Source organism: Trifolium pratense, linkage group LG3, assembly GCF_020283565.1.
Source record: "Trifolium pratense cultivar HEN17-A07 linkage group LG3, ARS_RC_1.1, whole genome shotgun sequence".
NCBI lineage: Eukaryota > Viridiplantae > Streptophyta > Magnoliopsida > Fabales > Fabaceae > Trifolium > Trifolium pratense.
The window spans coordinates 48,411,270-48,428,075 of NC_060061.1; the positions used below are offsets into that span (position 1 = coordinate 48,411,270).

At 31.9% G+C, this 16,806-nt stretch overlaps 1 protein-coding gene across 1 annotated transcript; it reads right to left on the reverse strand.

Moving 5' to 3' along the window:
• Positions 1-441: 441 nt before the first annotated feature.
• LOC123915292 lies at positions 442-16,806 on the reverse strand. Its single transcript, XM_045966428.1, has 14 exons — positions 15,399-16,806; positions 15,159-15,275; positions 14,897-15,054; positions 14,595-14,805; positions 14,264-14,501; positions 14,032-14,182; positions 13,660-13,956; positions 7,318-8,599; positions 7,078-7,194; positions 6,816-6,973; positions 6,514-6,724; positions 6,174-6,411; positions 891-1,041; positions 442-815 (listed from the first exon to the last, which is right to left on the reverse strand). The coding sequence occupies exons 1-14, from the start codon at positions 16,681-16,683 to the stop codon at positions 513-515; spliced, it is 4,917 nt and encodes a 1,638-aa protein (XP_045822384.1). The 5' UTR covers positions 16,684-16,806; the 3' UTR covers positions 442-512.

Here is a 16,806-nt window from a genome sequence, read left to right on the forward strand (position 1 = left end):
CCATTAGTATCTAAAAAAACCCTAACTATATAAGTGTATGAGTTGCCTCTTTAGAGGTTATGAATGAAGTATTTATTTTCTCAGTTTTATATTCCGCCTCTTTATTGTCTTATAGTATAACCCTCGTTTGAGATAACGTAGCGTGAACCTAGCATCAGTGACACTTTATCGATTTGTTTTAATAGACTTTTAGAGTTAACTACCGATAAAAATATCGCGGTGGCTGATATGTATAGGAGAGGTTGTGATGTTGAGGCAAATGAGTAATATAAAAAATATATAGGTAAACCCATCAAATTTATTCAGCAAATGAAAATTTGTCACCATAATTTGTCATTGTTGTAGGTCTTTTTGAAGCGACATCTACGATAAATCGACTTTTAGTTAAGGGTATTTAATGTAACTAAAATGAAAAGTTTCTTGTAGTATGACTATGATAAGTAACAATTAATGAATTCAATAATTCAAGTAAAACTGCATAATACAACAATATTAGACATACACAAATTTATCTATCTGGCCTCTAATAGTGATATAGTTATTTCATTTGTTGAAGATGTTTCTTTTGCAGAAGCAGGTTGTCCTTCAGCAGAGAACTTTTTAATCAAGAAACCAGGCTCCTTAGGTATAGACAAAGTATTTTCGCTATTTAACATCACAACTACAGATGTCATGTTTGGTCTATCGTCGGGATGATGTTGTAAGCATAATAGAGCAATTTGAATACAACGTATTGCTTCAAATTCAATGCACGAGTCTCTTATATTATCATCAATCAATTTGAGTGGAATTCCCTCTTTCCACAATCTCCATGCCTACAAAAGTTCAATAGATTAATTTGTCATATATTGCTATAATATAAGAGAATAATTGTATTTAGAGGTACTTACATAGCCAATAAGATTATGATCATGTTCTCGGTAGTTTTGTGCTCTATTTTTCTTTCCACTAATAATTTCTAATAATAATACACCAAAACTAAAGACATCTGATTTTATAGAGAATAGTCCATCAATGGCATATTCTGGAGCCATATAACCGCTGAAAAAAGAAACAACCAATAATTATTCAAATGTTCAATTAGTTATACAACACGCTTGTTATCTTCACTACTACAAAACTGAGTTTTAATAGCGCCCTTTTAATAGCGCTTATTTAGAAAGCGCTATTAAAACTTAAAACGGAGCCCTTACGATAGCTGTTTTATGAAAACCGCTATTAAAAGCTCCAACCAGCGAACCTTATTATAGCGTTTTGTGAAGAAACCGCTGTTAAAGCCCAAAACAAAAAGCATTATGATAGCGCTTTTGAAACAACGCTATTAAAGCAGTATAGGCGCGTTTGAAATTAATTAAAAAGGTGGTGGGTGGGTTTCGAACCCTTGACCCCTTGAACCTTTTTTTTTAAAATAAAAAATAAAATAAAAACAAATTAAAGATCAAATTTCAGGCGACGAAGGATTTTCTTTCTCGCACTAAAATCAGTTCCTTTGCATAAATCTTAACCCACGATCCTCAAATCCCATGTATACAAAGGAAACGAAAATTTGACATCTTGGAAATCTAATTCCTTCAAACCCTAAGGAATTGAGAGAAACCGTTCCTGTTCATCTTCCTCCAATCTAATTGCTTGAACCCAACTGTTAACCCTAATCTCCAAGAACCAGAAATCATTGTGAGCCCTAACCCATAACCCATCAATCCTCTTCTCTCCACCATATACCCAACAATTCAATTTTTCGGAAGTCGTACTTGTTCGTCGTCGTGCCGTCACATCTCAAACCGTGGTTATTAAGGTATGGTTATGTTATATGCTTACATTATAGATGTCTGAGAAAATTAAATTTGCAAAATTAATTTAAGTTAGAATACAGTAAACTATTGGTAGGCACTACCTGTTTTATGAAATGATCCATGTCCTTAATTTAAATTTGCTATAGTTCCTGTATACTTATATTTCCAAGTCTAGACTGTCCATATTTTGAAATAATCTATTGTGGCTACATGTATATTGTTTACTTGTTTCCATGTTTGTCCACTTTTTAGTCAATTTTGATTTTCCATGCCTTACATCAGTGTTTAAGCAAGTAGAATTTGGACTCTTTTTATACTTACACATAAGGCCATATTATTTTAAAACTCTAGGATAACATTGATTGTTAATTTGTCCCATTGACCGTTTAATATAAACCAAGGAATTATAAATAAGACGGTGGGGAGTACTGATTCGTCAGGTTGGTTTCATTATAAAAATGAAGTTTACACGCTGTTGACACATGCATCATATAGATGTATATAAGAGAGTTTTTTAGGAGCTGTTTTAGGTGTTGGCTATTTAGCTATGATTTCTGTACTGATATATCAGGACACTGTTTTAGGAGACACTTCTTTGCCTTGTGATTCTGATTTCTGTATTGATATATCAGGACCTGTTTATGTACTAATATTATAGTGTCTCACCCCAAAATTGCAATAGTTATTTATGGTGAGCTCCAAAGATATAAGTAAATAACTGTTTCTGTACTAATAAGTAATAACTACTTAAGTATTTACCTATAAAAGCTATCCTACGACTTAACTTGCAAATAACTACTTAAGTATCTACTGTGATTTCTCTACTAATATGGAGTTCAAGTTGTTATTAATCTAAATATATAGTCTTAAATTTCTATGTTGTGTGGTTTTTGTGGTTTATGATTTGTGTGATGTTATTATGATTGAGGACAACTAATTAGGACCTATATATTTTAGGCCAGAAAAAGAGAATTAGAATTAGCTGGATCACATTTTAATGCTATGCAAGAATGCTACTTCTAGAGAAGTTAAACAGTCATGCTGGAAAGCTCTAACTGCTCCTCCTACATTTGTAAAAGACTAAGCCTTTCCAGAATTGAAACCATAGGATGCGTGCTGACTATAGGCCAAAGATAATAAGGAAAGATAACTGGTAATTTAAACCAGACATGATTTTTTGCTTTGCAAGTAGCACCACTTTATTATTATTCTGAAATTATGTTGTATTCTCAAGTTCCTGCTGTTTCTGACCTAGAATCCTTAAAAAATTGTTGACTGGCCTCAGAATTGGGATGCAGCATTTATTCAGGGTATATAACATTAGTTACAAATTAGTTAAGTACAAAACTTGCATCTAGTTCTTTATATCCCTCGGCATCAATTTCTGAAGCCAAATTATGATGCTAACATTAAATAACCTCCATTAATAATGTTACTGAATCTGGACAAAAAATAAATATCCATATGCCATATTGTTTGATCTAAGTTCTGTCCATTAATTAACTATATCATTAACTATATCATGTAATTTTTATTGTCCACGACGTGTCGCTTAAATAGAGCCCGCGATGCTCCCCGTTACCGCGCCGCGTCAATTTTGAGGTTGTCCGCATCGTGCTGCTTTTCCGCTTTAACAACCTAGCTAATAAGTAATAACTACTTAAGTATTTACCTATAAAAGCTAACTTAAGACTTAACTTGCAATATAACTACTTAAGTATCTGTTGTGATTTCTCTACTGATATGGAATTCAAGTTGTTATTAATCTAAATACATAGTCTTAAATTTCTATGTTGTGTGGTTTTTGTGGTTTATGATTTGTGTGATGTGATTATGATTGAGTACTACTAATTAGGACTCTACTAAATTTTAAGTTCTAAGTTAGTAATTTAGTTCATATCTCTGTTACTATAAGTTAAATATCATTAAGTACTTCATACCTCTTAAGGTGTGGGTAGGTGGTAGCATAGTAGAAGGGATGTGTTAGGACTAAGATACTAAACTTGGGCATATTATTTGTAGGAGCTATGGATCAGACATGGATGTCTTCCAATCGAATGTCTTGCACCTTATAATGTTGGGTAAGATTTATATTTAAATTACATTTTTAAGAGATGTGTGTGAATGCGTTAAATGTGAATTATTCATTGCAATATTCAAATTTCGGTGCAGGATTCATTAAGTTTTGTTTGTCATCAATCCTGATGCTGAGGTTATATATTTTTTGGATCCGCTTGGTGGCAAACCTTCAGATCATGGAAGTATAAAAACAAAGTTTGAAAAGTGAGTATCATTTCTTTTAATTCAACAGTTATATCAGTATGATTATTATTTGTAACTAGCGGGCCAGGCAGGCGCGTTCCGCGCCTGCCTGCCTGTGTCTAACTTATGTACCCAAAAAAAAAGATACGCCTTATGTTATGGTGAGTTTGTTAATAAAAGATTTTTGTTGCTACTAAAAAAAAGCAAAGGTAATGTTGGTATTATGAAAATTCTACCCCAAAACTCATGTATTCTTTTTATATATTATAGTATAGAATAGATATAGATGAAAAAACCATTAAAAAAAAGAGGAAGTTAAGGGCAATTATGGAATAATTAAAAAACCATAAAGGAAGTTAAGGGCAAAATGGACAAAAAAAAATCCAGCCCAAACTCCCTTATCCCCTTTATATATTGTTATAGATAATTACTCATTTGAAGTTAATTTAATTTTGTTAGTGCAATTCAAATCTACCGTGCCTGGTGTGAAAATAAAATCTCCAAGTCAAAGAAAGATAAAATCAAATGGAATAAAATAAAGGTATTTTCTAATTATTGATGATTGTAAATAATAGTTATGCAGTGTAAATTAAAATTGATCTTTGCAAATGTGTTTTTTTAGTGTCCTCGTCAAAGAAATACTATTGACTGCGGATATTTTATCATGAGATTTATGAAAGAAGTTATCATGGAATATCCAAATAAGATTCCTGATAATGTACATTATTTGAATTATTATTATTTCATATTTTTATATATAGCTAGGTATATAAAATGTAGTGTAATTCAATTCTGACTCAATTTTGTGTTACTTTTATATTTGAAGTATTTTTCTCGCCATAGACATTCTACATACTCTAAAGAGAAGCTAGATAAGGTGAAGGAGGAGTGGGCTACCCATATGGTTGAAGATGTTATCAATGATGCAAAAAGGCTGCAAAAATAATAGTTGATCATTAATTGGTAAGTTGCATCCTATAAATATTTAATTATCCAAATATATTTTGATATGACTGTTGTGCTTGGTAGAAAATGTAGTTGGTATTCTTGAATTTACACATCCATTGTCAAATTTTAGAGTAATGGGGATAATCATAATGTCCCCAAGGTCATACTATTTTTTCTCTTAAAAAGATTATTTGTAAATGGACCATTGAAACTAGGATGAATTATGAGCATGCTGCCTAAGCGCGTTAGTGACATGACGCGAGATCCTGAGTTGCAATACTTTAGCAATGTTTTGCTGCTATTTTGAGGTGTATGCTGAATTTGTGTGGTTTCTAAGAGAGAAAGACAAGTTGTATGCTGCCAAATGATGTATTATCAAGCAAATGCCTAATTTCTTGTACATCTATATATACAGGTAGTTTGAGGGCTTCCTTTTTCGATGAAGTGGACGGTTCTCATCAAGTGACACGTCGCAGAGGAAAGTAGGGCTAGAGTTTGACTATCTTTTGTAGTGGTCTTTGTGTTTTGTACTAAAATTTGTCATTGATTTTCTCATTATAAGCTATGGCCACAGTTTGACAATATCTCTTTTGTAGTGGTCTTTGTGTTTGCACTATTCAATTCGGATTTGTCTTGTAGTCGGATTGGTTTTATTTATGAAATGAATGTATTACAAGAGTTTTTATTTTATTAGAGCTTGTGTGGTACAACACTATTTTTCAAAAAAATTTGATAATATATATTTTGAAAGTATATATATATTGTTTAAAAAAAAGGGTCAGGATTAGTAAAAAAAAAAAAAAACAATACAGGACATACAATAGCGTTTTTTACATGGGCGCTATTAAATGTTAGTCCAGACAACGAATTATAATAGCGTTTTATAAACACGGGCGCTATTATAGATCATATATAACATCGCTTTTGTACAAAAGCGCTATCGAAACCCGTATCCGAAAGCGTCTTTGGTCGCGAGAAGGCAGATACAACATCGCTTTTTGGAAAAACCGATATTAAAAGTACATATTTGATAGCGTTTTTCAAACGCTATTATAGGCACCCAGACCTATAATAGCGGATTCAGTCATAGCGTTTTTAAGCGATGTTAAAAGTTAAAAAAAATGCTATTAAACACCTATTTTTTTAGTAGTGCTTTTAAGATAAACTTACTATGTGCCAACTATTTTGTTTGTTCTCCCTTCAATTTGATCACCTCCACACATTCTAGCCAAGCCAAAATCCGAAATTTTTGGATTCATATCATTGTCTAGTAAAATATTACTCACTTTCAAATCTCTGTGTATGATCCTTAATCTTGAGTCTTGATGAAGATAAAGAAGCCCTCGAGCTATTCCAAATATAATGTTAAAGCGTGCGGACCAATCTAACAATTTACTTTGTATAGGATCTGAAGAGAGTGTCCAGTAAGTTTATTAGTCGTTTCTTTGCAAATAATATTGAACTTATATCACACCAAATATTATACTTTAATTTGCAAAAAACTACTCACCTAAAAGAAATGAATCGAGGCTATTATTCGACATGTATTCATAGATCAACATTTTCTCATCTCCTTCAATACAACAACCAACAACCTTAACGAGATTTCGATGCTGAAGTTTAGCACATAATATAACTTCATTTTTAAACTCTTGTGATCCTTGTCCGGAACTCTTTGATAGTCTTTTGACAGCAATTTCTTGTCCATCAAGCAATATACCCTATAAATTAGTAATAGTTGAAATATTTAAATAAACAATGAGTTTCATGATTTATATTTTGTCCATGTTAATTGAAATGTCATAAGTTTACCTTATATACCGGTCCAAAACCACCTTCACCTAGCTTATTGTTGAAACAGAAGTTATTTGTTGCCTTGAGTATTGTAGCTATATCATAGATAGGAAGCTCAAAATCTTCATGTGTATCTTCATCTTTCTTTTCCAACCTTGTCATTTTTTTTATTTTCCCTTTGAATAAAAAAAAAATCATTCAAAACAAAATGTAAATATGATTGGAAAGTTATCATAATAATTTTGAGAAATAAAAAAGGTTGTATTATGAAGAAACTTACCTTTATATTTTGCCTTTTTTATATAAATGTAGGTGAATGCCAATAACATCACAATGACTACCGGAACTGTAATTGATACCACCAATTCTACCATTTTCTTATGTGCATTTTCATCACCTGGAATTATCAGTTGAGAGAGAAACAGAGCATATATGATGTGATTTCAAGAACAATATGATCCTCTAATTGTCTAATATCTTAATGTTGACAAAATAATAAATGGACTATTAAAGTCTTTACCGATATTTGAAGCATCTACTCGAACATATACGTTGTTTCCTCTTTGTAAAACTCTCAAATCAATAAGATCACCAAACCAGATAGAACAACCGCTACCTGTTTCAGTTGAGTCTAAACTTGAGTAAGCACTACACGAACAATTTCCCAAGCATTTAGCCTTGCATTCTTCTAGTGTCATTTTCTCATCAATCCAAGAATGTGTAGTATCCGGCAATTTCAGCCCAGCAATTTTTTTAAACCCGTCTCGTTTTTTGACCCCACAACTCCAATTACCATTACGCACACATCCTTGTCTCCAGTCCATTCCATTCCATTGTTGTGGTGATTTCGGCTTAAATCCATCTAAACACTGGCACATGGGCGATGCATCAAGTGCACATTGCCCATTTGCGCCGCAAACATTGTATGCATCACAGCTATCTTGCGGTATGGTTTGGTAAACACTCCATATTTTGGATTCTGGAATCCAAACGAGTCGTTGACGAACAGAAAGTGTTTGGTTAAAAACAATTATAGAAACCACATAACTATTTTTGAGTGTAAACATATAATATACCTCATCTTCATTGTTGACAAATTCATAATCATAAATTGGATTTTGTTGAAATCCAATTATTCCACTAGATCGTGAACCGGTCCATGGTCCTGTCCTGAAGAATTTTGTTGAGTCTTTCAACATAAAACTTTCAGGATTAGGAGTTAGTATCATAGCTGAAGCAAACTCACCTGAAGATGGATCATCCCAATTTTTCCATGCAGTGATATTCCTAGCAAGACCTCTTTTTTTGTCCCATCCAACCTTCATTCCCGATAATATTGTATCACAAGGATAATCAAAACTCTGCCACAAAAAATTATTTTCATCACCGTTAGTTTTAAGTACTAAATTTCCACTGTCCAAGAGTTGAACAATTGGACTTGAAACCTTTGTTGTTGTGTTTGTCGCCCATAGAAGAGTTTGATTTTGATTTAGAAGCAAGAGGTTTCCATCTCGACTTATGATCAACTTGCTAGAATTGTCTTTGATTGGGTTGTCACGGTTGGCGACCCAAACGACTCTTCTAACAGGTATATTTTTGTACCAAATTCCAACATAGCGGTTTGTGGAATCACCAAGATTGAAGAAACCCAACTCAAATATTCCATCCTTAGAAACTAAGGTGCTTCCATCGGGAAGTGATTGTGTAATTGTATCTATTGCAAAGGAAATTTTGGAGAAGAAAAATAGTATGTTAGCAATAACGAGTATGGTTGGAAGAATGTTCATTTTGCATTGATTTATGGGTTATAATTAATTGAAGAAATATTCATATATAAATGGAGATTTTGGAACATTTTGTTACTCTCTCCGTCCCAAAATAAGTGAGTCATTTTGATTATATACAGTATGAAAAATGCTAAACAGTGCCCCCGGGCACTGGTTAAGCATTTAAAAATAGAAATTTTGTCTCGAAATACGTGCATTCAATACATCAAAAGTATAAAAAGTTGTCTTTTTAATATTTATTTTATTTTTTATTTCCTTTTTTGGTATGCTTAACAAGTGCCCCGGGAGCACTGTTTAGCATGACCTATACAGTATTCACATATCTTACTTTGACTCTATTTTTTTACTAATAAATAAAAACAAATATTAGCATATAAGATGTTAGGTTCATCTCGATCAGTCTTTTCAAAATATCATATTTTTATAATATTGACTATTATATAATTAAAAATATTAATCTCCAAAGTTATGCATTGACATGCGTAACGCAGTCAACTGACTCACAGATCGAGGAGTAATAATAGAAACATTTATGTTGATCCACGTTGTAGTCTCAACAATGACGCACTTGTCAAATTCTCTTTGGTGTGGAAATAAATATAGAACTTAAGTGGTTGCGTGGTTGCTGATTTGGTCAGTCAACGTAGAAAATATTGCACGGATGTGACTTATCTGAAGACTTGAGACTCTCTCAAGTATTTGATGAAATATATATCACGGCAGGGCAGTTTTGTAAAAAATAAAATAATTTTAGTGGCATAGTTTTAATACTATCTTAAATTATTACGAGGAAAAAATAAAAATTACATTTATTAAGATTTTAATATCAGATGTGGGATGATTTTTGGTCAAGTAGTTTAGTGACTAGAAAATTCATTTTAAATGTGAGAATATATGGAGTGTCTGGGTTCGTATTCCGACGTCTATATATATAGTATGATGTTCCTGTCAATTAAGTTAAACTCATAGGGACATATGTGAGATGGTTTAAATGGTTTTAAAATGAGTATATATGATTGAATTAAGATTAATTCAAAATTTTAAGATAGTATCATATTTTCCTCCAAGATCATTTAGGTTATATCTATTATTGGATAACCTCGAGATGATTTAAAAATGGGTTTATAATAAAGAGATAATTTTTTACCTTATAAACTTATTTTGTAGGGTTGAGTCAAGTACAATTCATTCTTCTGCAAGATCTATTAGGCCACCTGTTATCGGATCACTTGTTACCAAATTTTTGCTATCATGTTACTTGCTATTATAATATTCAAACATCAAACTCAATAGTGTTCCGAATTTTTTTTTTCTTTACAAACCCTTTTTTTTTTGGTACAATTTTACAAACTAATTTTATATGGTTAAGTTATGTGAAACTCAATTCTAATATTAAGACAAAAACATGGAATTTTTTTTTTGTCTATTAACAAAGTTCCCTCGATCTGAAATATATTGATTTACATTTAATTTTATATTTTTTTTTATATAGAAAAAATTGAATTCTCTTAAAAAAAACTACATCAACTCAAATATTTTCTCATTCAAATACACTATAAATATTTGTAATAATGCAAGTCCTTCTAAAATACATATATAAGAGATTAGTCTTAGTTGGATTAATTTTAAATTCTAGAAAGACCTTTATGGCTTTATTGCGGAAAGTTATGTCACGGTTCTACGAAGATCTTTCTTCTTTGACAATAGGTTCCACCACAAAGATCTTAGAAGATGCTTATTTTGACTTTGGATTCGAAGTTCCGTATTAATTTTGGAATTTGTTCAAAGACAGTGGCGGAACTGGAAAATAATTTTTGGGTGGGCCGCAAAAAAATTATAATATTTAAATTAAATATAAAAATTATATTTCATATAAAAATTTAATTTAGAATAAATATAAATTTTACCATAAAATTAAATTTCACGCTCTAAATAATATTCGACGTGTTCCAAATAACTTGAAAAATTATCAATGATTTATTTTAAATTAATATTTATATAAGTTGGATCATCAAAAAATTATATATTTTATTGCTTAAAAGATAATAATTATTTTTAATTGAAAATAATTGTGCTTTTTTTATAAAAGAAAAACAAAATTGTCTATTTTTTGTATTGATATATACATACATATATATATATATATATATATATATATATATATATATATATATATATATATATATATATATATATACATGAAAATTAACATTTTATGAAAAAATGTGTTTGGTTAAGTGGTTTGAGGAATTGTTTTGTTCTCAAACTCTCCATGGATTCGGATTCAAATTATGGGTATATATATTAAACATGAATTTTTTAAAAGAAAAGAAGAAAATGCAAAAAATAAGAGAAGAGGGAGTTGAACAAAGGACCTCTTGCCATAAAACCATGCTACATACCACTAGGCCAAACTCCCAATTTGATATATTTGTACCGCAACGATTATATATATATAGTAAAGGGGGCTGCTAATTTAGACCCAGTTGGGTCTAAATTAGCAAGGTGCACCTTTTGAGTGGGACAAAAATACCCTTTCTTTTTTTTAAAAAAAAAAAAAAAAAACATATTGGCGCTGATCCAGTGTCGCGCGCCTACCGCAGGACCACCGTTACAGACCGTTGATTTCCATCAGACGGCCAAGAGATGATCTCATCATGGCTGTCGGATCAATCAGACAGTCCAGATCATCCATCTCCATGATAAGCCAGCGCGTGCACCACACTAGATCTGCGCCTGGAGAGAGAAAATTTTATTTTAAAAAAGCAGGACACGTGTCAACTGCTGGGTGGTTGGCGTGTTTTTTTTTTCATTTAATACTTTAAACTCAATTATTTCGTTGTAAATTAATTTTTTATTTTTTTATTTTTATACCAAAATTCATAATTTTTTTTTGTCTACAAATAGAGACTTGGTTCGTTTGATTTGGACACAAAAAAAAAAACTCAATTTTTCACTACCTTTAATTATCTTTATATAATACTGTGAAACCATTTAGCTGGTAGAATGGTTTCACAGTATAACTCTCTGAAACCATTTTACTGGTAGAATGGTTTCAGTGAGTAATTTCTTAATTGTTTGCTTCTGAAACCATTCTGAAACCATTTAGCTGGTACAATGGTTTCAGAGCGTTGTACTTTGAAACCATTTCACTGATAGAATGGTTTCAGGAGAGTTGATTTTTAATTGTTTGCTTCTGAAACCATTTTACTGCTAGAATGGTTTCACAGTATAACTCTCTGAAACCATTCTTCCAGCTAAATGGTTTCAGAAGCAAACAGTAGTTTTTAATTACCGTTTTATCTCATTTAATTAACGAAAAATAGTTTCAGGTCTCAAAAAATTTCATAAAATATACCAAAAGTTCCAGAATATTATCTAATATTTTATTAGAAACAAATAAAAAAACAATTGGTTTCAGAGTACAAATCTATGAAATTATTATTATTATTTGTTAAATGGTTTTAAATAATCAGCGGAATTTGTGAAAATAATTTCATGACTTGAACTAGGGAGAGTGAGGTACACAAGAGGGTTCTAAATAATTCATAGTACTTTACATAAAATTTTGGAAATTTTTTATGGAATTATAATATTTTTAATTATCTTTTTACTCATTTAATTAACTAAAAATAGTTTCGGGTCTCCAAAAATTTCATACAATATACCAAAATTTCCAGAATATTATCTACTATTTTATTATGAAAAAATAAAAAAAAAATAGAGCCTCCCTGAGGCCGCACGCGCCCCCACTCGCCGCCGGTGAGAGTGGGCGTGGGCGACGCGCACTGTTCATCGTCCCTCCCACCCGTTTTATGCAGAAACGGGTCGTGCGACCCGGTTTTTGACCCGGTTCGATCTCCCTCAATACTCAACGAAACTCGACGTTCCTTATATGGATTTTGATCGTTTTTCAATTTTACAAAGGTTTCCGGTATTAGTTTTTGAAATCGGCGTTCGATTCGCACGTAAAATGAGGTCGAAATTTGGAAGAAATTTAAAAAATGTAATAGTTGTTCAATTGTTTCAAAAAAAAAAAAAAGGTATTTTTATGATGCAAATTACATACATGCCCCAGTTGCTCTATTGTTTCAAAAAAAAAAAAAAAGGTATTTTTGTCCAACTCAAAAGGTGCACCTTGCTAACTTAGACCTAACTAGGGTCTAAGTTAGAAAACCCCTATAGTAAATAGGTATAATTTTATAAAACTACCAAGGATATTTAAGTAATTTCACATTTTTTGGGGATGGACCATGGCCCTCCCCAGCCCCCCTAGGTCGGCTGATGGTTCAAACCAAAAGTAATAGTTTTTTTTTTTACAACAAACCAAGATAATTGTAAATATTAATCATAAACTTTTTTAGAGTTTCATATACTCCATTTAAAAATGAGACTTCCTTTTAAGCCAATGGATTTAGTCCAGTGATAATGCCAAGTGGTTTGAATAATATGTATGAGGTCTTAGGTTCAATTTTCATTGATAACATTGTAAACCAAAAAATAAGATTTTTTGGTTGTTTATTCTCTAGTTCCTAAAGGAATAAGGTCCAATAATTCAGAGTTTGTGAGTAAAATTTGACTAAGAATTATTTTTATCATAAATTAAACTTTGATTTTTTTTCGAACGATTCATTTTAGAATGAGTTTATTAACTACATAAGTTTAATGTCTTAATTATTTTAAATGAATAAAGTCTAATAAGTGATGGAAGAGAGGAGCAAGAAGTAGAGAAATAATACCGTGAATTGGGATCAACTGCTTAGTGCAACCACCCTTCTATTTATAATAGAGTTTTACCTTTTATGCCCACGAAAAACTTCAGGCGCCCCTAAAACTATCAAACTAACCCCCTTATTTTTTAGGATGTGAGCATGGTTCGCACTTTAAGTAGCGAGTGGCAATATTTTTTACTAAAACTTGAAGTCTACGCCCCCTAGATGAAAAATATCATGAAAATAGAGTTCACATTCTAAAATGCGAACTCTTTTTTCATAATTTTTTTTTATTCAGGGGCACGCAGACGTTGGGTTTGAGTAAAAAATATTGTGATGGTAAGACATACACAAATTTATCTATCTGGCCTCTAATATTGATATAGTTATTTCATTTGTTGAAGATGTTTCTTTTCCGGAAGAAGGTTCTCCTTCAGCAGAGAACTTAATCAAGAAACCAGGCTCCTTAGGTATAGATAAAGTATTTTCGCTATTTAACATCACAACTACAGATGTCATGTTTGGTCTATCGTCGGGATGATGTTGTAGGCATAATAGACCAATTTGAATACAACGTATTGCTTCAAATTCAATGCACGAGTCTCTTATGTTATCATCGATCAATTTGATTGGAATTCCCTCTTTCCACAATCTCCATGCCTACAAAAGTTCAATAGATTAATTTGTCATATATTGCTATAATATAAGAGAATAATTGTATTTAGAGGTACTTACATAGCCAATAAGATTATGATCATGTTCTCGGTAGTTTCGTGCTCTATTTTTCTTTCCACTAATAATTTCTAATAATAATACACCAAAACTAAAGACATCTGATTTTATAGAGAATAGTCCATCAATGGCATATTCTGGAGCCATATAACCGCTGAAAAAAGAAACAACCAATAATTATTCAAATGTTCAATTAGTTATACAACACGCTTGTTATCTTTTAAGATATACTTACTATGTCCCAACTATTTTGTTTGTTCTCCCTTCAATTTGATCACCTCCACACATTCTAGCCAAGCCAAAATCCGAAATTTTTGGATTCATATCATTGTCTAGTAAAATATTACTCACTTTCAGATCTCTGTGTATGATCCTTAATCTTGAGTCTTGATGAAGATAAAGAAGCCCTCGAGCTATTCCAAAAATAATGTTAAAGCGTGCGGACCAATCTAACAATTTACTCTGTATTGGATCTGAAGAGAGTGTCCAGTAAGTTTATTAGTCGTTTCTTTGCAAATAATATTGAACTTATATTATTATACTTTAATTTGCAAAAAACTACTCACCTAAAAGAAATGAATCGAGACTATTATTCGACATGTATTCATAGATCAACATTTTCTCATCTCCTTCAATACAACAACCAACAACCTTAACAAGATTTCGATGTTGAAGTTTAGCACATAATATAACTTCATTTTTAAACTCTTGTGATCCTTGTCCGGAACTCTTTGATAGTCTTTTGACAGCAATTTCTTGTCCATCAAGCAATATACCCTATAAATTAGTAATAGTTGAAATATTTAAATAAACAATGAGTTTCATGATTTATATTTTGTCCATGTTAATTGAAATGTCATAAGTTTACCTTATATACCGGTCCAAAACCACCTTCACCTAGCTTATTGTTGAAAGAGAAGTTATTTGTTGCCTTGAGTATTGTAGCTATATCATAGATAGGAAGCTCAAAATCTTCATGCGTATCTTCATCTTTCTTTTCCAACCTTGTCATTTTCTCTATTTTCCCTTTGAATAGTAAAAAAAAAATCATTCAAAACAAAATGTAAATTTGATTGGAAAGTTATCATAATTTTGAGAAATAAAAAAGGTTGTATAATGAAGAAACTTACCTTTATATTTTGCCTTTTTTATATAAATGTAGGTGAATGCCAATAACATCACAATGACTACCGGAACTGTAATTGATACCACCAATTCTACCATTTTCTTATGTGCATTTTCATCACCTGCAATTATCAGTTGAGAGAGAAACAAAGCATATGTGATGTGATTTCAAGAACAATATGATCCTCTAATTGACTAATATCTTAATGTTGGCAAAATAATAAATGGACTATTAAAGTCTTTACCGATATCTGAAGCATCTACTCGAACATATACGTTGTTTCCTCTTTGTAAAACCCTCAAATCAATAAGATCACCAAACCAGATCGAACAACCGCTACCTGTTTCAGATGAGTCTAAACTCGAGTAAGCACTACACGAACAATTTCCCAAGCATTTAGCCTTGCATTCTTCTAGTGTCATTTTCTCATCGATCCAAGAATGTGTAGTATCCGGCAATTTCAGCCCAACAATTTTTTTAAACCCGTCTCTTTTTTTGACACCACAACTCCAATTACCATTACGCACACATCCTTGTCTCCAGTCCATTCCATTCCATTGTTGTGGTGATTTCGGCTTAAATCCATCTAAACACTGGCACATGGGCGATGCATCAAGTGCACATTGCCCATTTGCCCCGCAAACATTGTATGCATCACAACTATCTTGCGGTAAGGTTTGGTAAACACTCCATATTTTGGATTCTGGAATCCAAACGAGTCGTTGACGAACAGAAAGAGTTTGGTTAAAAACAATTATAGAAACCACAGAACTATTTTTTAGTGTGAACTTATAATATACCTCATCTTCGTTGTTGACAAATTCATAATCAAAAAGTGGATTTTGTTGAAATCCAATTATTCCACTAGTTACTCCACTAGATCGTGAACCGGTCCATGGTCCTGTCCTGAAGAATTTTGTTGAGCCTTTCAACATAAAACTTTCAGGATTAGGAGTTAGTATCATAGCTGAAACAAACTCACCTGAAGATGGATCATCCCAATTTTTCCATGCAGTAATATTCCTAGCAAGACCTCTTTTTTTGTCCCATCCAACCTTCATTCCTGATAATATTGTATCACAAGGATAATCAAAACTCTGCCACAAAAAATTATTTTCATCACCGTTATTTTTAAGTACTAAATTTCCACTGTCCAAGAGTTGAACAATTGGACTTGAAACCTTTGTTGTTGTGTTTGTCGACCATACAAGAGTTTGATTTTGATTTAGAAGCACGAGGTTTCCATCTCGACTTATGATCAACTTGCTAGAATTGTCTTTGATTGGGTTGTCACGGTTGGCGACCCAAACGACTCTTCTAACAGGAATATTTTTGTACCAAATTCCAACATAGCGGTTTGTGGAATCACCAAGATTGAAGAAACCCAACTCAAATATTCCATCCTTAGAAACTAAGGTGCTTCCATCATGAAGTGGATGTGATTGTGTAATTGTATTTATTGCAAAGGAAATTTTGGAGAAGAAAAATAGTATGTTAGCAATAACGAGTATGGTAGGAAGAATGTTCATTTTGTACTGATTTAGAGGTTATAATTAATTGACGAAATATTCATATATAAATGGAGATTTTGGAACATTTTGTTAATAGAAACATTTATGTCGATCAACGTTGTAGTCAACAATGACGCACTT